Source organism: Zeus faber, assembly GCF_960531495.2.
Source record: "Zeus faber genome assembly, chromosome: 8".
Taxonomy (NCBI): Eukaryota; Metazoa; Chordata; class Actinopteri; order Zeiformes; family Zeidae; genus Zeus; species Zeus faber.
Window position 1 is genome coordinate 10,511,724 of NC_137195.1, and position 23,532 is coordinate 10,535,255.

Here is a 23,532-nt window from a genome sequence, read left to right on the forward strand (position 1 = left end):
GAGACCCTCCATGTTCCCGCCTCAGTCCCCACCCCAGCAGAGAATGTCCTGTGAGGCGGGCAGTAACGCTCAGCTTGATAACTCTCCCTAACTGGAGGTAGTAAACGCTTAGAGACACCTGGAGCCCATGGTTTGGAGCCATCTCTGCCTGTGCATCCAAGCTACAGAGCCAGGCGGAGGAGGCGGAGGCGTGCGTCAATCGGCGATCACTTTGGCTGCCGTGAGGGAGGAGGCTGCAACTCACCTACACATTCAGACATACCTCAACACTTTCTCATTTTTTTTGCTCCTCACCCTTGTGAGAGTGCAGAAGGCGACCGGACAGGTATCCTGGTGCTTTGAGCGGGCGATGTCGTGGGACTGTGGCCTGAGGTACATGTTCTCCATGTCCCCTGCTCTGCAGCCAGGGGGAATGTGTGTTCTGCATGATAAGGAAGACCTGTCCCGAATGGAAATGGTCCAGAGACTGGCCAAGGACGGCTACCGCTTCCTCCAGAACCCCATCAAAGGCTCTGAGAGGACAAGAGAGGTGAGAAAAAGAATGCATAACACATGATTTCATACAATAGGGTGAATCCTTTCTGTAACTTAAGGCACAAAAGGTTTTATCAATAGTATTAATGCTAAAATTCCATTTTTATCTCAGAAACAATACATTGATATAAATTTGAATTATTGAGATCTGCATTGTTATCATTGATTCAAGATACAAAAGTGTGCAAATGTGATGACTTGTGAATTGAGCATGTATGCACGCATGAAGTCATATGCATTAGGTCCAATTTATATTACTGAGTCCTGTATTTCACACATACAGAACATTATACAGTAAGTGATATGTTTTCATGCATATCATTTTGGATATCTCGAACTGACTGTGTGAAGTTGTGATTCCTTGTGGACACGAAGGTAAACCTTAACCAAGGTGGTAATTCAAAAACCGAGGGCTTATGTGAAGTCCTACGTGACACCTCTATTTGTCTATGTATCAGATACTTACTCATAAGGAGTTCTTAGAAGGGTTCACTCAATTTACAGCAGGCATATAAATGTATCCGTCAGACCAATGATAGTAAATGATAGGTAAACTAAATATTTATTAATGCATTCATTGTATTGCATTAAATGCTATTGCATTAATGGCGGCCTCAATTCAACAGCAGGAAAGGAACTTTTCATAATTAAACAACTAGTTGCATGCTGACGTAGCTGTTGGCTCCGTTTTTTTTCCTTCCTGCTCGCTGAATCAGTATTCAGACAGCAACAATGACAGGAAGAGTTGACGCAAAAAGCCCAGACCAGAGCAGCATGCCAAGGCATTGTGGTGTCAGGGCGGTTTCCAGGCCGTCAGCTCTCCGACCTTTTCTCTTACACTGGACCAGGGATCTTTATCGTTGCCATAACTCTCTATAATGACCTTCAGTCGGTATCGAGGGTTGCATCCAATCGGATCAAAAAACAATGTGCTTATTTACTACTGTTGATTTGACGCTTTATACTGTGAGCTCTTCCGTCACTCCTTTCAATACCGCATTGCAAATGAAAGAAGCGTCTCCCTTACATCTGAATCTATGAAGAAATTAAATGTTCTCCACAAGGCAGTTTGTGGTGTGGCGCAAAAATACTGTTGGTTAAAGTCAGCAGTCATCTCTTCTTTCTGTAAGCATTCCATATTTATTGCATTAGGCAAAGAGCCGTTTCAGCAAACAAAAGGAACCGTATTATTACACGGTTCTTTTATTTTCCAGCCAGTCACCACTGCACCGAGCCGAGTAATGGACAGATGAAATGTCCTTTTATCTAATGCTTGACATTATCTGGGCAAATTAAGATTATCTGAGATTATCGAGGAGTACTCCCAGATTATAGAATGATTTAAAATAATCCAATGATGCCAGCGATGCACACATTACATGATACTCTGAAAAGGCACATGACCCTCGGCCTCAAACAGCTCAGTTAAATTCCTGCTTGTAATACTTTACATACAATAGGCTTCTTTTCAATGAAACTACCTACTAACTATTTCTTTCTAACATAGGTCTCAACAGAATGTAATTTATGAGTGAACATTTATTTTATACTAGGGCCTTTGAAAATTCCCTTTACCATATGCCCTATCTTGGCTATGGGAAATCTGTTTTATAATAGTCCAATGAAGAAAAAAGAAGTCGAGTCACACTTTATTTATAAAGTGCATTTAATACAAATGGAACACAATGTGCTTTACAATGAAAGACAATAAAAAAAAAAGAACATTGTTGTCAGCTGGTCATTTCAAAAGAATGTCCCTGGAACAACAGCAACAACAAAAGCAGCAGCAACAACAACAAAAACAACAACGAAAACAGTGGCAGCAACAACAGCAGCAGCAACAACAGAAACAACGGCTGAAACAGCAGCAACAACAACAAAAACAACAACAAAAACAACAACTGAAAGAGCAGCAGCACAGAAGCAACAGAAACGGCAATAGGGTGTACTGCTACACCCTATTTATTTATCAGTCTTACATATCCAGCCTTTCTACCGTATCTGTGCCTGTCACGATAGACACCTTCCAGATAACTTGTATATGATACATAATGTGCATGCTTCATCTTAACTATGAAGAAAAAAACTACCACAGTAGCATAGTAGTAGCGTTGCCTTAAAAGTCTGAACGAGGCAACTATCTGGGAGTGGGCAGCTTGTGCTTGACTCAACACTATGCCCTCGATGGGACTGATGAGACATGTGGAGCAATAACACTGCTGTCAGAGAACTGCAAGCTAATCTGCATGTGCAGGTCACCTCCCGGATAGAGTGGAAACGATGGGATCCAGGCACTCTAACTCATTAAAAGCGTCCACTCCAGAGGACATAGTGTTTTTTAGATGGATGTTTGAGACCATGGAGTCCAACGCATGCAGTGCAGAGGTCTGTGGCCCCAGAAAAGGAATCAATAATTCATTGTAAGGAAAGGCTTGTCTGGTGCTGTTTGACTAGTCAACGGGAATCAATGTTAATTCAACAAATCACTTTCTTTTCCGAAGAAAACATCAATGTTGGGGTCTGTCTTGAAGTGATCTATTTTGTAGAATCATTATTAAAAGGGCAAAAAAGATGTACTGTAAGGTTCGCAGCCCTCCCTTTCTGGGAAGTCTCCATGCTTGTTTGTTCCTGTTATGGGCCAAAGCTCCAGAGGTCAGAGGTGTTATAATACAATCTGCACTGGACACAACCTGAGAGTTGTCGTGTTTCTATGTGTGCAAAAACGGCGCAAAAGAAAGAGACAGAGGTTACTCATTCTAATAAAAAAAAAAAACAAAAAAAAACGGCACAAGTAGTGCCTGCAAACACAGCCAGAAATGACCACTTTTGCCTTGCCATTAATAATAGGTCTGCTGTTAAGAGATTACAAGAGCTCTGTGCTGAAGTCAATCATTTAATATCATTTCATCGCTGTACTTGTGGGTGTGTGCATTTGTGTCCATGTGTGCACAAGTAAACAGTTCAGAGTTCTTAGTCAGGGTGCCAAAAAGTACTGCTCGGTGACTGTCCCTGAACGCCTCATGACAAAGGACCAGGGGCGGGGTAATTCTGGTCCTCTGACCTATTACAGGCAACCTCCATGGGTGTGCCCTAGATTTGGTATAGCCTATATCTTTTATATTTAAATATGTTACACTGTATATCTAATTGCTTTTTTGAAAAAGTAGAAACCTTGCTATGGGAAAAATAATTATTTATGTTATTTTCTCTTCCTACCATATTCCAACGAGCAGATTGGTCTATGAATATGTTGAGTTTAGGAACGGATTTACTTATGTCCATTCAGTCAGCATAACATGGAATACGTGTGTGTTTAAGGCATTGTATGGCCTGCTATCCTATGCATAATTATTAATCTGGGCCCAAACAGGAAGAAGCTTCCCCACCCCTGCAAGAGACAATTAGAGCAGGAAAACAAGAGTCACTTTCAGCCTGTCTGCTCACGTAATTGCATGCAAAGAGCCCTGCGCTGCCTTGACTTATGGCTGTGTGTGTGCCTGCAGGAGGGCGGGATCAAAGTGGGAGCTGGTGCATGACCGGTGTGCATGCAACATAGCGTAGGCTAGAACAAACAAGGAGCGGACGTGAGCCATTTTGGTCCTCTTCAACTGTTTTGGAACTAAATGGACAATTAACCAGAATTGTGTTGGCCTTAAACTTCCTCACTAGATACCTACATGAATAGTATTTGGCTTTGTGTATAGTGTAGTTAATGTTGCTGGAATGAAAATCACAAGTTTATCAAATTATAAAGCTGTTTATCACTTTTTTGCATTCACGTTAACTCTAAAATTGTCTTTATTACAAACATAAAAAGGCAAGCGGATAACTGCTACTGAGATCCCTGACAATATGCTTATCAGTTGATTATTTTCAGTTATTATTTTCTTATGTATTACTTATTCAATCCTGCTTGTCTTCTTGTTTAACAGTTTGATGGTGATGTCCCCTAGACACCACTAATTATTTAGCACTCGCGGAGTAGGAATTGGTAATTAAAATATGTATGAGGGGTTGTTATTATGTTAATCTCTGAATGGGGCCTCAAAGATAAGAAATGAATAATGATATATGGAAATATATATCTTTTTTTTTTATCACAACACAATGCTGGCTTTGACTGGGGTATTTTGATGGAAATCACTGGTGATTTGGGCGTGAGTGGAAGAATAAGAAGAAACAGGGGGAATCTCCTTGGTGATAATGCCCTCCCCCCCTTCCCCCTCCAAATCCCAGAGTGACGAGGCAGTCCGCCTGTGTCTGAGGGAGAGGGGCCACAACGTGCTGGTTCTCCAGAGAGTGTCGTCCGCCCCCTCTGCCTCGGCGAGGGGAGGAGGAAGAGCGGGCGAGAGGCACGGGAGGTAAGCCTCTCTTCTCCCTTCCCCTCCCTCTCTTATCCCCCCCCCCTCTCCCTCTGACTCTCTCTCCCCTGTCTCGCTCGCTCGCTCGCTCTCTCTCTCGCTCGCTCCCTCCCTCCCTCTCTCTCTCCCTCTCACTCACTCACTCACTCACTCTCGGTACCCTCCCTTCACATCATTCTCTTCTGCCTTTCTAGATCATGCACTCACTTACGCATGCTTACATCACAGCTCCCTGCACATAAATGACTACATTAGATGCATGTAAGTGAGAAGCTGGGGATTCCGAGCCACGGAGTCAGAGGGTGCGGACAGGAAGAGAGAGAGTGTGGCGAGCTCTATTTTTTTTTTTAGGGGCACAATACACCGGGAGACCGGGGTATGCACTCCACTTCGACTCGTACGTCAGTAATGGATTTGGGGATGGAGCAGCTGCAGGTGGACTGATGGCTGGGTGAAGAGGGGCAAGCAGTGGTAACCACGGCAACCTCGCCGGCTCCCGGGGACGGGGACTTCTGTGAACATGGGCTCTCGGCCACAGCCCCTGGACCCGCGACGGGAGGAGGGCAGGCAGCTGCACGCCGCCTTGGTGGAGCAGGAGGAGGATGAAGACGACGAGGAGGGCTCCGAGGAGAGCGGCGCCGACAGCACCAGCCGGGCCGAGGCGGCGACCGTGCCCACCTTCGACGTGCCGTACTTTCGCTACATAGACGAGGAGGGGACGGAGGGCGAGGAGGAGTGGAGCAGCAGCCGCTCCCTGTCCTCCATCGAGGAGGACTCGTCCAACGACTCCGCTGTGTCCGACAGGTACGCGGTGGTGGCCGGGACGCCGGAGAAGGTCCTGGAGCACCTGCTGGGCGACATGGTGCTGGACGGCGACCAGGGGACGCCGCAGGGCAAGGAGGCCGGTAAGTCAGGAGCTGCTCCTTTAATGTCCTTCCTGGGCGCGTCCCCCCCGCCCCCCAGTTTTCGAGCGTTCCCTCGGTGTTGACATGTCGGAAAAAAAGGCGGCGGTGGGGCGGTGAAAAGGGCGACGGGAAGACTGTGAGGGACCTGTGAACACGCGCACACACACACACACACACACACACAAATGTCCACTTTTCCGGTTCTCTTCCAGTCCTCTCCCCCAGTCAGATGAGCTGGGACAGCATCCTCCGCCCCCCCGGGCATCGGGCTAATCATGTGCTATCTTTTCCGACAGCGGCGCTGAGTTTGGGTCAGATAAATTGAACAAGCTAGGATCGAGGGAAGGCTTGCTCACATTCATTTTATTTATTTTTTTTTTTCCCTCGTCACAATTCCACCTGCTTAACATGCAAACCAGCCCCACAGCACGCAAAATAATCAACACGTTTATTATCCGCCTATGAAATACATGACTATGTTTGACTGTTGCTGCGGCAGAGGAAAGGGGTTCAATGGAGAAGGACGGATGTACGGATCAAAATGAATACCGAACAGGTTGTAATACGGGAGTGCAAAGGGGAAAATACAGCGGATATAAACGCAAGGCAGAACTAAGGAATGCGCGGTCAAGATGAAAGGGGAAAGGAGGTTGAAAATGCTCCTCCTGAAGAAGGACGCCGTCATAGAGGGTCCTCGATATGTATTCCGGCGTCCTACCACAGATCATGGCTCATTCCGAAGTGGAAGTGTGCGGAATAGATCTAAATGATCCACCCCGGAGAAAGTCCACATTCGCGGTGTTCGTCGGGAATCGAGTTGTTGACAAATCACTTAGGATTAGCCCACCTTGCAGGAAGTTTATCGAAGCCCGGCATCCACAGGGAGCTGGCTGACGACGGCAGGAGGGAGAGTGATGTGTGAGGGTCAGTGGCAGGAGCGAGCTGAGCCCCAATGAGCAATTGATCTGTGCTTAATGATGCTCGGCGGTCCAAACCCATTTGGCGTTGGTCGTCTCCATTTTTTATCCCAAAGCTTTCTGACTATCCCCATTCGGACTATTTTGACTATTACCGAGATATTTTAAACTTTTGAAAGACTTTTTCCAAAGGAACGATGCCCGAAGTAGGCTATTAGGTGATCTGCAACCCACTCCCCGTATGTTACCCAGAGTAGGAGGTGACGTCACTTTGTGAACTGCGAAGGCTTGCCTCCTGTTATCTAGGACGCCGGATTGAGAACGCCCAAAGTCCCTCCTTGGAAAACCGGTGTGTTTGAAGAACGGTGGATGAGAGCTGCTGGCTCTGACGCACTGCCTCCTCTGTGAGCCACGCGATTGACCTGCGTTCTTTCCCTGGATCCAATTGCTGAGTGCAACTATTGATCCCGGCTCTGCCCCTGATTGTGTACGCAGAAAAGTAAAAATAAATAAATAAATAAAATACAACAAAACTACAACAACAACAAAAAACCTGTTTACTGGAACATTGGTCTGCATGATAACACGTTGCTCTCGTCTCTAGCAATACACCGTGTTGCTAGAATATATATATATATATATATATATTTTTTTTTTTTAATCTCTCTAACTGAAGAGAATAGAAGTCAATACGCCGATTAAGCGCCTCCGTTTAAGGTAATGACACGACCTGTCCCGTGTGACTGTCAAATCTGAAAAACACACAAACTATGAGAAGTGATGACGGCTGAACCCCAAACATGGGAAATATTGATCGTATCAGAAGCCGAACAGATCCATTTCAGGGCTGCCTCATGAATGGAAAATGAGAGAGATTGAGGAGTTGATTGACCGCTCGATAAATTGATAACACAAATAAATCATCCTCATCCATGGACGACTTCATACTTCTGAAACCAGCCCCCAAAAACAACCGAGGGCTGTGACTCATCCGCCGCGCAGCGCAGCTATCAGTGGTCGAACGAAAAGACGGGAAGATGATTTTAACGCCGACGAAAACTGTAATATTTTGGGTGACCCAGTTTCCTCGACTGGAAGTAAAGATAGCGTCCTATTTTCACTCCTCCCCTGACCCCAATTTATTACAAAGAGAAACTGCAAAGCTGTTTGGACCCTCCAGGTCTTCCACATGATAAAATATTCATTCCGTTTGTTTTTTTTTTAACTTACAGTAAGTACGATGAGTTGCAGAGTGTGTAGTTGTATGTGGTGCATGTGTGAGTGCGTGTGCTATTGCTCTGATTATCCGGAGGAGAAACATACACGGCGGTGAACAGCGTGCGGACAGGGTTGATATGTGGGCAAAACAGTGAAGCAAACAGTGAAGCGGCCTCCGGTACCGCGGTGAGGTGCGTTAGACCGCCTGCGGCGGATTCTATACGAGCTAAATGTGTGCAGCGGCGCGTAACAGTATATCTGTAAGCGGCGAGCGATGTGTCTCACAGCTGCTCTTTGCGGATTAACATAATAACAAAAGGCCCTGGGAAGTGTCAAATAAAAAAGGAAAAATCATACACTGGGTTCGGGCAAACAAAGGCACACTTAGACAGGATTTGGGAGGAGGCTTTCCGTTGGAGGACGTCGACGGCTTCTCGTCGACGTCATTCATGAAGGCCGCCTCCTTTTCCACGGGCTTGTTGGTTCTGTGCATTTCTCAATTTGCATTGGAGTCGTTGTCGAATAATTATCATTAACTTAAGGTGTAAGAGCAGATTCGTAAACACTGGAGACGAAGGAACTATAAGTAGAAATATCAAAGAAATAAATTAAGCAATGACGTTTTTATAAGTATATATCAAATTTTTTTTTTTTTTTCTTGTCTCGTCTTATATCAGACATCTAAGTGCATTAACTGTGACCACACGCTGACACCAGAAGCGGCACGCCGTGACAAAGCGGCCGAAAGTCATTCATTTCAAACGGGAGGTGGAGATGAGGGAGGGAGAAGCCGGTTTCCTTGTACTTTATGATGTAACGCCACGCAATTCATTCACAGAAACGTAATTTTTTTTTAAACGGTGCGTGGAAGAGGATTTCGGAGGTAGTTGCGATCCCTGGTCCCAGGTCTGAAGAAAAAAAATTGAAAGTCCAAGTTGGATCCCTGTTGAAGTTTGATTAAAATCATTTTCCACGTGCAGTATTACCCGATGTCATATCGCACAAATCAGACGGTCAGAGCACATTCTTTTTTTGTGAAGTTAATCCGTCAAGTATTGAAAAAAAAAATAAACTTTTATCATAAGGACTACTCTTATAAATATATAAGCAAACATCTTAAGAAATGAATGCAGCTATGTGCAGATGAATCTGTTTATGCTGCTGTGGCTGAGTTGAATAGGAACGCCGATCAGCGACAGTGGTAGAGTTGTATTTGTGCTTAACCTGAGATTGGAAGTACACCAGGGGTAGTTACCAAAATCGCTGCCCGCAATAATTTGCATTAATTGGCCTGACGGTGCATTTCTATTGTGGGTGTAAGATATTTACACTGAAAACATCCTGATCGGAGGTTAGGGAGAAGGTGAACGTTGACACGTTCAGCTTCTTTCCACCGATGCAGCTCTCAGTACAACACATTACATGTTGGATAAAGGGCATCAATTACACGGAACTCTGGTCGTCGTGTTTTTTGGCACCAGATAAAGTATAATCAGATGTAGACTAAAGATGATGTTGTCAACCTGGTATAAAGGTCATCTATATTCTAATCCGAGCTTCTCTGAAATTGCCCTCATGCTTGTCGGAAAAATAAAGATGGATTATCGTTATCAATGGAACAGGTTGTACCGGCCGCCCGTTACGCTAAATTGCCATATCGATAAAATAGGTACATAGATGGAATCCAAAAGGTGAACCGACTCAAGCCAGGATTACCATCGGCGCTGTGATGGAATATGAAAAAAGCTGTGAGACAGGACTGGAAGGCTGGGAAAAAAACGTTGTAATGATGTCAGTCAGTATGCATCGTCACATATATCCACATAAAATAAAATAGATGTGAAGGAACAGCCTTGTTGCTTATGTCTCTGTAAATATGTGAGACACAATAATGTCTAACTTGTTGTACAGCACCGATACGATTCAGTGAAATACAGTACCAGTGGAATGAATCGCTGATTTTAAGTCGTGACAATATGAATTGAAAATCCATACTTGCCATGACTTTTTGTTCACAGATACACTTCTGGATGACTTCCTGCTGACCCACCTGGTGTTCATGTCAACCAGCGACTTGTGTCAAGCTCTGCTCGGACAATATCCTTCCGCATGACCCTAACCCCAAAATAGTGTCTCGTGGCCGCCCGCAAATGTCCGCAAACACGGTTTTAAACTATGTGAGCGCTGAAGCCTTAACCCGAAGCCCACCTATTTCACCAAGCGACACAAAGGCAAAGAGGGCTGCAGGGAGGCTCTGGACAAGAAAAGGAAAGTCCTGCACCTGGTGTTCCAGTGGATTGCCCTCTGCCGGGACTTCCTGTGTGAGGATGAGCACGTCAAACTTTTCATCAAGGTAGGAAGTTCATGAGGAAGGGGAGTTTATTGGGAGCGTATATACTGTACTGTATATAATCAGGGCCCCCAAGTTCCCTCAATGTTATTATTATTATTATTATTATTATTATTATTATTATTATTTTAAACAGCCCAATGTTCCCTCAATGTTATTATTATTATTATTATTATAAACAGCCCAATGTTCCCCTCAATGTTATTATTATTATTATTATTATTATTACTACTATTATTCTTATTCTTATTTTAAACAGTCCAATGTTCTCTCAAAGCAGAGAGAAAGATTTTTTTTTGATGAATGATGTAGGATTCAGAGAACACAGCGCTGTTGGGAACATAGGACCTTGGGAACATACAGTAGGGTGGTCCCGGGTTTGGGTCTGGGTGGGTGTGGCAAGGACTTCAAATAATAACTTCCATTTCCTTCCCAGACCTTGTACCGGTACGTGCTGGATGACCTTTATGAGCACCCAAGCCTCGAAAGGGATCTGGCCGAGCTCCAGAGCATCCGGCAGCTGCATCGCAGACAGTGAGTGACAACGCAATAACGTACTGTATGTGAGAAATACTTAATATTTTCTATAAATAAACAATAAATATACAACATCGAAAATGAATCCATTCGTAAATTTTAAGGCTACACATTGCAGTAGACGGAACACGATGACAGTAGGAGAATAAGAACCTCGATGTACTCGATTTGGGGGCACAAAGAGAGGCTTTCTGTGTCCGGTGGCTCTTTTTTAGGGGTCTTGTTCCAATCAATAGGTCCATTCATAGATTAAAAAGTAATTGCAGTGTTCTGGGATGTTATGCAATATAAAATATGTCTTCAGTGCGTTTCCTGATGCAAGGACTTTGAGACTCCATGACTGGGTGCCACAGAAATTCAGCTTTTTTGGGCCATTTTTTTGTCTATGGCACAAAGACGCATTTTGCAACAGCCACAATAGAGTATTGGTGCTATTCTCAGAATGACTGAGTACTAAGCAACTGGAGCAGACAGAATCTAACAGCTGGAACAGGAATGAGTCATTATATTCATATTGTCTGTGAACACTAAGAAAAAGGTACATTTATTCTATTAGGAAATTGTAAAGTACCAAGGGCACTGTTCACCACGCTATACGGACAATATTCATTCAAGTGAAATGTTTGTGTACATATCAATTAATTCATATCCCGTACTTAAAGGGCTACTCCAGTTATTTTGTCTATCTTACCCAGATACAGTCGAGAAGGTTTGCACAATTTTTACCTTCGTGCGTCAAATAAAAAACAAGGTATTGACAAGCTGCGTGGTGACTGTGGTGGCTCAGTGCAAGGCTCCAGGGGAATCAACTCAACAAGCTTCTGTGGAATTAGGGAAATACACCACCCGGCACATCAAAAGGCTGAGTTAATTACATAAATTATATATTCAATATATCTTGCCCCTTTATAAAGAGCAGACAATAAAAAGGTCAATTCTCATTCCATTCTTTTTATTCGGTTGAATAAAAACCAACGTGCTGAAATCCTTATTTCTTGATCTGAACGTAATATCCACAGAGAAATTAAATTTCAAACATAACGGCTTAAAAAAAAAAAATTCTACATACAGCCACACCCAGGACAACCCCCACCCGGCTCCTCCAGCCGCACTCTCCGGTCTGATTTCATCCCAGGGGACACTGCAACCTGCCACCCCGCCATTAGGCAAAGAAATGTCGACCTCACAGTCGTGCCATTATCTGCCACGCGCTGCTTTACTGGTGTTTATATCGAGGGCTGCGGGACCATCAGCGCGCCAGTCCTTCATGTTGCAGACTTTGTGCGGGCGTCACCGACAGACGTGCTCTATTTATCGGCTCCCTTCAAGTCAGGGTCACCCCTGGGGAGGAAAAGGGGTTGCCTGGTGCTGACTGGCAATCTTCAAAAAGGAGGAGGCTAAACTGAGCAGGAAAAAAAAAGGAAGGAAAAAAAAAAAAAAAAGCAGGATAAAGCGCTGCCATTACATTAAGCAGCGACTTGAGAGAGTTCACGCAGGATAATGGAGGAGAGAACGGAGCCTTTGGCGATCACGCGTGTTTGTGTTTGATCAACTCTTTTTTTTTTTTTTTTTATGAAAAGAAAAACAAATCAGTATTCCCAACCATCAAATAGCCAACCTCACACCTTGAGCGGATTGTCTTCGCGCTCTTCTGACAAAGCGTTATAAATCACGGCGGCGAAGCTCATTCGCATTCACGTTGACTCCATTTCTTTTTTTTTTAAGAAGCAAAAAGGGTGAATTGGATTAGCGACCGTTCTGAAATGACAGTGGGGATCTGGTTTTTCATTAGTGAGCGATTGCCGCCGGCCAGCATGGGGTATCCCTCAGGGTAGGCTTTGTGCCAACGTGCCTATTGTGATGCAGAGGCCGGCGGAGGCCGAGGACGATAATGGACTCGGGGCTATCCATCACCCCGGCGCGGTCCACTTGATGAGAACGGGGGTGATTAATTGAAGGCATCAGATTGGAAGGTCTGATATCTACCAAACACTCTCATCCAGCCATGACACCGGGGCTTTAATAATGAACTGGACGGGGAGGCGCGGGGAACACGTTCACTCCATGTTATTTCTAGATTATGGAGAAGGTGCGCTGTCGTCGTGCAGCGTCGTTTGCAGTCGTTTTGGGTTGTTTTTTTTTACCTCTGAGACTCAATAATGCATCGTATCAGGGTTTGTTGCATGACAGACGAGTTCACGGCTGCGCACATTTTGAGCTTATCGTGCAATTGAATTCACCGGTTTCTATTTTATTTTTTCCCCCCTCCAGTACAGTGGATGAATACTCCCCACACAGAAAGGTAAGAAGCACAATGCGGTGTTTAATCTCTCGACTATACAACAATTTGAGCGAATGACGCAAAAAGCAAACCGGTGGCTTTGATAAACCGCGTCGCCGGGGACCATTGTCCGCGGGTTTCCTGCGAAGGCCGCATACTTTAAGCGCACGGCGTTCCCACACAATACCCATGCTGCGCTGAATTCCACCCATTTCCCCTGTTTTTAAGAGCAAAACCCTTTTCCACCAATTGAGTGTGCGAGAGAATGGGCTTCAGTCCAGAGGAACGCAGAGGGAGACCAAGGAAGGTAAGAGCCGGAACATGTGCTTCACACGTTTCTCACGTCGAAACGTTGCAGGGTTTTTTTTGTTTTTTGTGAGATTGCGTAGTGTGTAGAACACACACACACACACACACACACACACACACACAGTCACACACTGCGTCAAGCAGTGACAACAAACAATGGGGATCTTTCAGGGAGGAAGAAGTGAGAAAGGCTGGAAAGACCAATGACTCCATGACCGAATACGTGCCTTACATGGCATCAGGCCACGCACACTCATGCGTAAGGTGAAGGGAAATTCAGTGGAAACGACTCTACATGTACGTCTGTACAGTGGTCGGCAGACGATTGATCAAATTCAAATTTAGATGATCTGTTTCGTGATATTCCGATCAGCCACATTAAGACCACCGCTAATCACCACTAATATTGTGTATCTCCCCCTCTTTCCGCAAAAACAGCTCTGACTCGTGGAGGCGTGGACTCCACAACCTCTGAAGGTGTCCTGTGGTATCTGGCACCAAGACCTTAGCAGCAGATCCTTTAAGTGGAAGTTGTGAGGTGGGGCCCCCACGGATCGGGCTTGTTGTCCCAGCACATCCCACAGATGCTCCATCGGATCGGACCCTAACCCCACCTATCCACATGATGTAGAAGAAAACATGATTCATCAGACCGGGCCACCTTCTTCCATTGCTCCATGGTCCAGTTCTGACGCTCATGTGCCGATTGTAGCTGCTTTCAGAGGTGGACAGGGGTCAGCATGGACACTCTGACCGGTCTGTGGCTACACAGCTCCATACACAGCAAGATGTGATGCACTGTGTGTTCTGACACCTTTCTATCACAGCAGCGTTAACCTCACCAGACAGGCTAGACTTCACTCCCCACATGCATAATGAGTCTTCGACACCCATGACTCTGTCGCCGGTTCACCTGTTGTCCTTCCTTGGACCACTGTTGGTAGGTACTAACCACTGCATACCAGGAACAGCCCACAAGACCTGTGGTTTTGGAGATGCTCTGACCCAGTCGATCACTGTTATTCACTTCCCCTGTCAGTGGTTTTAATGCTGTGGCTGATCGTTGTATCATGCAAAAAGTTTTAACGACCTGAAGGTGCGTCAACCACCTTCATGTTGAAGAATATCAGTTGAGTATACAAAGACCATCATTAGATTTGTAGGCAGAGGTAATGAACAGCACCAATGTATGGAATGCAAAAAATCTAACAAACACTTACTTCTGCAACTGCAACACTAAAGCCTACAAAAGTAAAATACCTTTAAAAATAAAAGAGTGACATAAAGTCTGAAATGATTTTAGTCGGTAGTTTTGTTTGTCAAGGTTCCATTCACTTGTTCTTTGTTCAGCTTGATAAAATATGATATAATGCGTACGTGTAGTTATGTCGCCTCTGAATTCACACCCCACTGCAGATCAGGGACATCGTTTTGGGTTTTCTTATGAAGTTCACATGAGTTCTGCTTCGCTCGCCGGGGAGAGAATCCAGGTCGTTGGAATCTTCAATGGTATCTGAGAAAAAAAGAAAAACAAAAAACCTACGCTGTACAGACAGGAATACTTAGCATATGCATTTATAATTCATTCGATAATTCATAATTCAATATACTATCATAACCCTGTCACATGACAAAGTGAAAGAATTGTGCACTTCCAATTGATTAAATACAGTATTAAAAAAACATTTTAATGAATATAAATTGAAGTGTATATTTCATCAAATCTCAATAGTGTATATAGTATATCTTAACCAAATGACACACAAAATAAACCTGATTAACAGATATTGAAGATTCCCCAGGAATATGTCGCGCAACTTTAATCTTAACAAAAATAATTATGAAAATGGCATAGTAACAGTGTCCTGTCCCCGTCCCAGTGTTGTGCCACGTGTACCTGAACGTGGACTCATACCTCAGTGTGAGGGTCAAGGCCACGGCCGCGGCCCAGGAGCTCCTTCACACCTTGGCCAAAAGAATGGACGTCCCGCAGGAGGAGCTGGTGCTAGTAGCCATTACCTACTCCGGAGGTGAGCGTCCATCAAACCAAATATTCCAGCTGTTCTAATAAAATCGAATTTGTGGAAGTTAATCCACATTTCAGGGCCTGGATATGCGGGAGGGTTCCCAAACTGGGGTACATGTCCCTCTATGGGACATCGAAGGAATTGCAAGGTGTCTGCAGCAGAATTATTTTATTTACATATATAGATAGCCAGATAACGTAAATCTTTATTTATCTATCAATTTATCTTCTCGTCCTCCTTCTCCAAAGGGGTTTTGCCAGGAAAACATTTGGGAGGAATGCTCCCACATGGCGTAGACTAACACTTGACCCACATAAATGAAATGAATTCTTCTGACATGAGGACCAGGGGAGGGGAAGCGGGCCTCCTTGCTGTCGGGGAAAGGAAAAAGCATTTACCTGTTATCAGTGACCGGAGAGAGCGGCCGTCCCAGAGCGGAGTCTTATCACGACCCAATAGCTGCCGACGTTACACACGGCTGGGCCTGTGGTGACGCGCGGTCGGGGCGGGTGACATTGTGAGCTCACGGCATTACACTGTGTGGGGTTGTTTTCCTCAGAGAGACTCCTCCTGCAGCCGCACGACAGACTCTACTCCGACTCTTTAGCGGCGATAGGGCGGCTGCACGTCTGCAGGAAGGACCTGAGCCAGGTCACGGTAGGGGCCTCAGCGTTTCACCCGGACAACCCTGGCGTCTTTATCACGACTCCGCATATAAAGCATATAGCCTCGCATAGAAATACGCCCACACACATTACAGCAAACACAGTTGTTTTTATCTCAAAATGCAAAATAATACGACACTCATTGGCTGATTGTCTTAGTATTGTCACTAACTTTTACTCCCCCTGGCTCCACAGACCCCATTTACAGACAACTCAGAGCTGCAGCAGAGGACGGCTCGGATGCTCAGCATGAACACGTGGGATGTGGCCGTGGCTCTCAGTAACTCTGACTGGGCCATCTTCGAGTCGGTGCACGAGGTCCGTTCACCGGCCGAGAGATTTTCTGGTCTCCTGTTTGTCAGATTGTGTACTTATCAATGTTATCTTTTAGAAATATCTGAAGCAATGCCCGTATACTGCAAATACACTATACTTTGTAGACCTCTCCGGAAAACTTGGGCTGGTTGGTTATATTATCGTTATAATCACATTAGTATTGTGAAATGGGACGAGATGTTGTCTAGGAATTTGGCTAATGTAATAATAATGAAAGGTTGTCTTTCAGACTGCATTACAGTAAATAAATGCAATTATCTGAACTCAATAGACTGTTCTAGCTGTTCTTATCAATCTCTCATTGCAATATTGGTTGTGGTGGTCAAACATTCTTTCCCCTCAGGGAAAAAAAGTTGTCAAAACAAACAAACAAAAAATAGTAATAATGTTAAAAAAAAAATAAAAAGTTTTATCCACTTTATTTCTTTTATTTTACAGCAAGAGCTGGTGTATTTCACGTTCAGCCGCCATTCCAGCAGCAGCCGCACGGTGGCGCTGGAGCTGCTGCTGCAGCGCTGCAACGAGGTGCAGCAGTGGGTGACGACCGAGGTCCTGCTGTGCCCCACACTGTGCAACAGAGTCCAGATCATCAAGAAGTTCATCAAGATCGCATCCCAGTGAGAATCCCACCCGGCACACTGACTGAATTACAGAAAACTGATTAAAACCCAAACAGGTTGTTTAACTCTGAGGTCATGAACTACGATCAGTTTATAACTTTTAGAGTTTATACCTCATTGGAGGTTATTAGGGTTGCTCATGTATGTTTCACCCGTAGGTCTGTTCTATGGACTCTACATTTCTGGCCCTGTTCATGCATTTTAATTATTAAAGCAGGGATTCACAAACTGGGGTAGTGTGTTACGTGAGGGAATTGCATTGGGTCTTCAGCAAAACTATTATTTTGTATATTTTTCTGTTTTGTTTGTTCTACGAAACTAATGAAGGTCAATTTTATTTTTGTTGTAAGATTAGCACTTTTTGTCAGCGAGGTTTAAGATCAATTGTTATATCCGTATAGCCTTGTATAATCCACACCATCTACACAAACGTTTATAATAGGATGATTATTTAAGTATATTATTATTATTATTATAATTATTAGATTTATTTATTATTAATGCACTTAATCTGAGATTTACTCGTCTTTCAGAAGCAATAAAGCAAAATTAAAAAAAATCGGTTGCAATTTTGACCTATGAGCATTTATATAAAACAATAAAATTGAACACACAACAACATTTTGTAAAGAAAATGACTCAAAAACAGGGCGTTAAAGGGCTTCCCTGGGTATTCGTGAGTATACCGCCCCCTCTGGTGGTTAACTGGTGTATTGCAGCTCTAGTGCTGCTGATCACGTGGGTTAATGGATGGAGCTGAATCCTGACTTGTTCTGTCCCCATAGCTGCAAAGCACAGAAGAACCTCAACTGCTTCTTTGCCATCATCATGGGCCTTACCACCGCCGCTGTTAACCGCCTCAGCCAGACATGGGAGGTAAAAATCACCTCTCTGCCATTAAATCAGCTGCAACCCTCTCTTCATTTCGAGGTGATACCTCCACAGGGCGTTTCCGATCTGTTTAAAGCGAACATTTTTGCTGTCTCTGTAGAAGGTTCCCGGGAGATTCAAGAAGCTGTTTTCAGAACTGGAGACGATGACGGTGGGTTCATGTCGTCTATGTTGATGTTAAAAAACCCCCCACTGAAATAGGTTCCTCAGATTCATTCTTTTTTTTGGGGGGGGTTGTTTTTTTTTTCCCCACAGGATCCGTCTCTCAACCACAAGGCCTACAGGGACTCCTTCAAGAAGATGAAGGCGCCAAAGATCCCCTTCCTCCCTCTGCTACTGAAAGGTGCTCTCCGCCTTCCCACCTTACACACTTATTCCGATCGGTGCTGACGTGAAATATTTGCCCCGCCGCTCGTACGCTCTGTCCCTTGTTTACCGAGGCGGTGACCGTCCCTTTTCAGATATCACGTTCATCCACGAAGGCAACAAAACCTTCCACGACAACCTGGTCAACTTCGAAAAGCTGGTGAGCCTCTCAACTCCGCCGCTAGTACGGCCGCAGAATGTGATGTCAGAACCTGCGAATGTCTCCCCCAATTAACGGCGTCCGCCTCTTGTCTTCCCAGCACATGATAGCGGACACCGTGCGCCTCGTCCGGCAGTGTCAGAACGACCACATGGGTGGGTGTCCGCCCCACGCACCGCCCAAAGCGCCGAAAAGATTATTCATCCAACATGGCTGATATTCTGCCTTACAGCTGTTTATGTCACAGTCACGTGGCACAGGTGTTGGATATTGGACCGATAATTGGTCAAAACTGCTTTTTCAACGTCCTTAATGGAGAAAATGTGATTATATGTTAATCAGTGTGTCCCACTAAACTAACTGTCTTAAATAATAATGTTCAGTAAAATGGGTGGTACCACGTCATGGTTGGCCCGTTTGGATGGTGTTATTGTAGGATATTGGTGAATCCCTAACATTTAATTAAGGTATTTATAGATAGTATCAGTGCATTTCTGCCCTAGTTTCCAGCAGAAGACCATAAGGATATTTCATGTAACTTCTCCATATGCTCAATAACTTCCTGTTCTTATAACAATGACTCGAAAATAATTGCGTTAATGCCCATGCTGATGAGGCCGTTCTCCTGCGTTTGTAGTTTAATAGAGCTTGTTTTTTGTTGTTGTATTTACTATTGTTTTTTTTTGCCCTCCGTGTCCTCAGGAAACAGCATCACACAGAAGAGCAGTCCCGAAGTGAAGGCCTACATCGATTACCTTCACATCATCGACAATCAGGAGACCCTGTTTGAACTGTCGCACCGGCTGGAGCCCCGCACATAAAAAAAAAAAAAAAAAGAAAAAAAAGTCACTGAGAGAGTCAGAGTCCGGAGGAGGCTTCCCGCTGTGTCCCGAATAATATATTTTTTGCTCAGGCCCTCGGTCATGATTCGAGAGAGATTGGGCTGCAGTACAGCCCGCCGCCACCAGAGGGAGCCGGTCCACCAGGAACTTGCAGAAGGGAGGGGGGAAAAAAAAACAAAAAACAGTGACAGGAACAGCACACCACACAGTCCTGGGGGCTAAGACATATGAATGTTTCTGAAAATGTACCACGACAACGCATAGAACCCTACCGATCTGCCGACAGGACACGTGCACACACACACGCACACACACACACGCACACGCACACGGAGCAGTGCAGCTTGCACATCATTCCGGCCCTTGACTACGAATGGATGGAATGGACCATCAGAAAAACAAAACAAAAAAAAAACAAAAAAACGACCAAAGAAAGAGCATTTCAGCGGTGTAAACATCTCAAACCCAACATGACGCAAAACGTCCGGTTTGCAGGACCGCACACTTCGAGAGCATCGAACCCGGTGACGATGCACCGCACAAATCGTAGTTTCGCTTAACGACGGCGACCGCGCACATTGTTAGATCTGCAACTTACAAACGTGAACATTTTTCACACGTCCTTCTCAGTAGCTATTTTTACACTCCAGGAAAAATCCCCGTACCGGATTTCCGGGGCGTCTCAGAGGTCAAAGGGTCGCGAGGAGAGGCCCGGCTCCGCCGCGACGCTTTACCCTCACTCGTATCATCCGCGCGTGAAAGCGCGGCGCCGTGCAATTTGTCGCTTTTTTCCGGGGGCGGCGCGTCCGTGTCGGCGAGGGAGGGGCTTCGGCGTCAATTTTCGATCGCGCGCTTCGATGCTTGTGCCAAATGTCGTCCGGACGCCGGCTCGCACCCACGCCGTCGACTCCTCTTAAAAAAAAAAAAAAAGGCGGAAGCCGATTCCGACTGTCGCCGTGGACAATCAGTTAGCGAGGGAGCCGTTGTCGCGTCTCCGTTTTTTGTTTTTTTCCGCAGCAATAGCGGAGCGAGGTCACGCTCGCACATTTTAGACGGAGACGCTGTTCGCCGGTTTGGAGAAAACAAGTGTTGAAAAGCGTGTCGTAGCGATAGGAGAGCGCAGTATTTATTATCTTCATCCGTTTTTTTGTTTTTTGTTTTGCAAATAAAGGTTCACCCCTCAGGTCAGGTCATTTTTGCATTTGGCCTTGTGAAGTGTTGTAGATGACGATTCCTCTATTTGTTTTGTTAAAAAAGAAACGACTTTGTAAATAAAATGAAAGCACGGTAGCGACGACATGAGGAGCCGCTGCAGCGTTTTTGGGGGGTTTTTTTGTGTCGTTTTTGAAGAACTCCCTCAATCTCCACAACTCGGCTCTACGGGAGTCGAGCGTCTGGAGAAACCTGTTTATAGCAAAATGAGTGTCTGCTCCCCACGTATAATACAAAATATCAGAGTGTGTATGTCAGTGTCTCAAGGTAGATACAAGTTATTATACCACAGCAGTCATTTTAAATTGTACGTCTCATCCGTGCGTCTATTAAAATGTTATTTTCTACTTTTCTCAGAATAACTTTCACAGAAACACCAAATTAAAGTGGGTTCCCGATGAGGTCATTTAAAAAAAGAAAAAAGAAAAGAAAAGGAAAGCGGATGATTCAAACCGTAACCAGATCCCAGAGGTCGCACGGTTGTTATCATAGATTACATAGAATTGGATGAAGTTCAAAGCCAGCCGCGCCGGTGTCACAGCCCCGCCGCGCCCCCGCGGCGCGTGACACAGCGTGGTTCAGCGAAAGCCAGAACGGTGCACCACGTACGCGTCATCCTAAAATTTGAGACAGATTTTACCCGACTATAATCGACTTCTTAAATCAGAACCGACACCTTTTTATTTTTCATCTGATGCCGTTAGTTAAAAGTTGTGTTGTTTGGGGGATAATAACAACGTGGTGTGTGTGTGTGTGTATACAGTATACATAAAAGGACGTTTTTATTTTTTGTGTCCCGGACGCCCTCAGCGTCTTCACCCAGGTGTCCCGGTCGACCCCCCGCCGGGCTGGGCTGCCCCCCCAACCCTGCCATTTGCTCTGAAACACCCCGCGGCACTGTATCATTTCCCTGTCACCGCAATGACTGGCTAACCGTTGTGCGGCGCTAATGAGAGGAAGAGAGAGGGGAGATGAAGAGAAGTTGCAGGAAGTCGGATTCCGCGCGCCCCCCCCCCCCCCCACACCCCTCCACGTAAATACAATACACAGCCTCCACCTACCCCCCCATCCGATCCCCAACAATGCAGTGCAGCCACGCGGGCCGCGGGAACCGGGGATCAAAACAACAGCTTATTAGTCGGGGGAAGGTGGTTTCCGTTCGAGACGACGGTAATGACTCACACTGCAGCTCTGTGTTAAAAGACCAAACTGTGTCACGTCGCCACATCAGATTGAGCGACCCCCAAGGTCACGCCGCCGCCGCGACCAGTCGGACCGCCGGATATTCTCCCCATACCCGGATACCTGGGTTTGGACGTTTTTTTTGTTTTTTTTAAATAGCCGCGCTCGCTATTCGCACGGACAATTTACCATGACTGCATCACATTTTAATGTAGCCAGCTCGCTAAGCTCCTCCGCGCAGATTAAAAAAAGCAAATTCCACTCAGTCGAGCGCCATCTTAACCTTGACCCCCCCCCCCCCCCCCCTCCCCCCCACGGAGCACTCGCAATATTTCCCCATAACTTTGACAAACATGAGACCTCCACGGGGGAATCCATCACTCCCCGGCGCCCGCACCTTGGGAATATGCGCCTAATCATCGTCAATCTGCCCCAGGAGCTCCGGCTTGGCGCCTGTTTTTTTAGGTCAATGCGCCGATTTCCGCGGCTTTTTCCAGATAAGAAAGCCGCCGCGTTGATACCGGCTCGTTAAAACGCGGGGGGCTTCGTTTGGTCAATATTAAGTTAATCAGATCCCAACACTGAGTGCATATAGATAAAAAGGAGCAATAATCTAATGCGCCGCATCTCACATAGAGAGCTATCGGCGGAAGCCTTTCAGGAGCTTCCTCCAGTGGCCCCGAATGAATTACACCGCTCTGTTAGTATGCGCCCGCCGCCGCCGCCGCGCCAAAGGTCAATGTCAAACGCACCTCATTTAAAAGTCAATAGCAGCCATGCACATCATCTCCTGGGAATTCCGCGCGGGACCCCCTCCAGACGGCATTGTGTATCATTCAGTTAGTGGAGGGCGGCCGCGGAGCTTTTTTAATCTTGACCTTCCAATAAAATATGCTTCCTATCCAGAATTACATGGTCCAAAATGGAGACATAAGCTCCCGACAAATCACGGCCCGGACCAAAGCGTCTCGAGGGAGAGGTTCTGCGCTGCTTGACACCCGAGACGCTGAGACACGCGCGCGCGCACACACAAACACACACGCTGCAGGTTATCTTGTCTCTGGAGAGGTGTCACAACATCTTTTACTGTTTCAAAATATACAAAGAAACACACAACGCGAGCACAGCAATGTGACCCGATTGGCTCCATCCACGTAGAGAATGGACTTCACATCTCGCCGTTTGATTGTGTCTTTAATACGCTTGGGGTCACTAAAAAGTATATATAAAAAAAAAAAAAAAAAAAGATACATAAGGTAACACGCAGTACAGTTACTGTTTGAGTGATCTTAAAGGGAACATGACAATTGAAGGCACTACATACTAACTACACAATCTCATAATACTGTCTTTAAGTTGTAAAAAATAAAATACAAGTCTGGAGTTCTTTCCCCATTTAGGAAAACTCTGCACCTAAAGCCCCGACATGGAGATTATGAAAGGAGCTTTTTTTGCGAGAATAAAAAGCGCATTTCTCATGAGCTCCATTGTCTCTTGCTGCAAAGATCTACACTGGATGGAATGGAAACATGGCAACAGTTTGCATAAACAGCTATTTACAAAATGTATGGCGACGACGGGGCAAAATAGCGGATACAAAACTAGTGTTGTTCTGATTTGTAAAGTCCACTGTGCAGCGATGCCCTCTGAATCATCCTTGCATTGCAGGTTGTTACGCTGGTTATAGAGGTGCAATGGGAATGGACGACAGGATCAATACAACGCAGTCACTACCAGCCGACCTGACTTTGCCTCCACTTCTGAGTCGTCGCGGTCACACGACCAGGCCTCCCGGTCCCATCCAAAGCTCCAGAGCCTC

General features: G+C 45.5%; 1 protein-coding gene across 2 annotated transcripts; it reads left to right on the forward strand.

The window, feature by feature from the left end:
• Window positions 1–90: 90 nt before the first annotated feature.
• On the forward strand, window positions 91–20,638 carry rapgef5b (Rap guanine nucleotide exchange factor (GEF) 5b). Of its 2 annotated transcripts, XM_080006092.1 has the most exons (18): window positions 91–529; window positions 4,771–4,895; window positions 5,700–5,800; window positions 9,954–10,032; window positions 10,144–10,288; window positions 10,722–10,819; window positions 13,094–13,124; window positions 13,332–13,410; window positions 15,293–15,442; window positions 15,999–16,096; window positions 16,300–16,422; window positions 16,879–17,057; window positions 17,846–17,936; window positions 18,052–18,102; window positions 18,207–18,294; window positions 18,413–18,477; window positions 18,578–18,632; window positions 19,180–20,638. In XM_080006092.1, exons 1-18 carry the CDS (start codon window positions 128–130, stop codon window positions 19,296–19,298), a joined length of 2,079 nt encoding a protein of 692 aa, XP_079862218.1. In that variant the 5' UTR covers window positions 91–127; the 3' UTR covers window positions 19,299–20,638. The 2 variants fall into 2 exon arrangements, with proteins under 2 accessions (XP_079862218.1, XP_079862219.1); XM_080006093.1 differs by lacking the exons at window positions 91–529; window positions 4,771–4,895 and having other exon boundaries at window positions 5,301–5,800.
• The last annotated feature ends 2,894 nt before the right edge of the window (window positions 20,639–23,532 follow it).

Coding starts and splice junctions, on each gene's coding strand:
- rapgef5b (XM_080006092.1), top strand. CDS start 128: ATGGTTTGGAGCCATCTCTGCCTGTGCATCCAAGCTACAGAGCCAGGC. Junction 18,103..18,206: donor CAGAACTGGAGACGATGACG/GTGGGTTCATGT, acceptor TTTTCCCCACAG/GATCCGTCTCTCAACCACAA. Junction 18,478..18,577: donor TGGTCAACTTCGAAAAGCTG/GTGAGCCTCTCA, acceptor TTGTCTTCCCAG/CACATGATAGCGGACACCGT.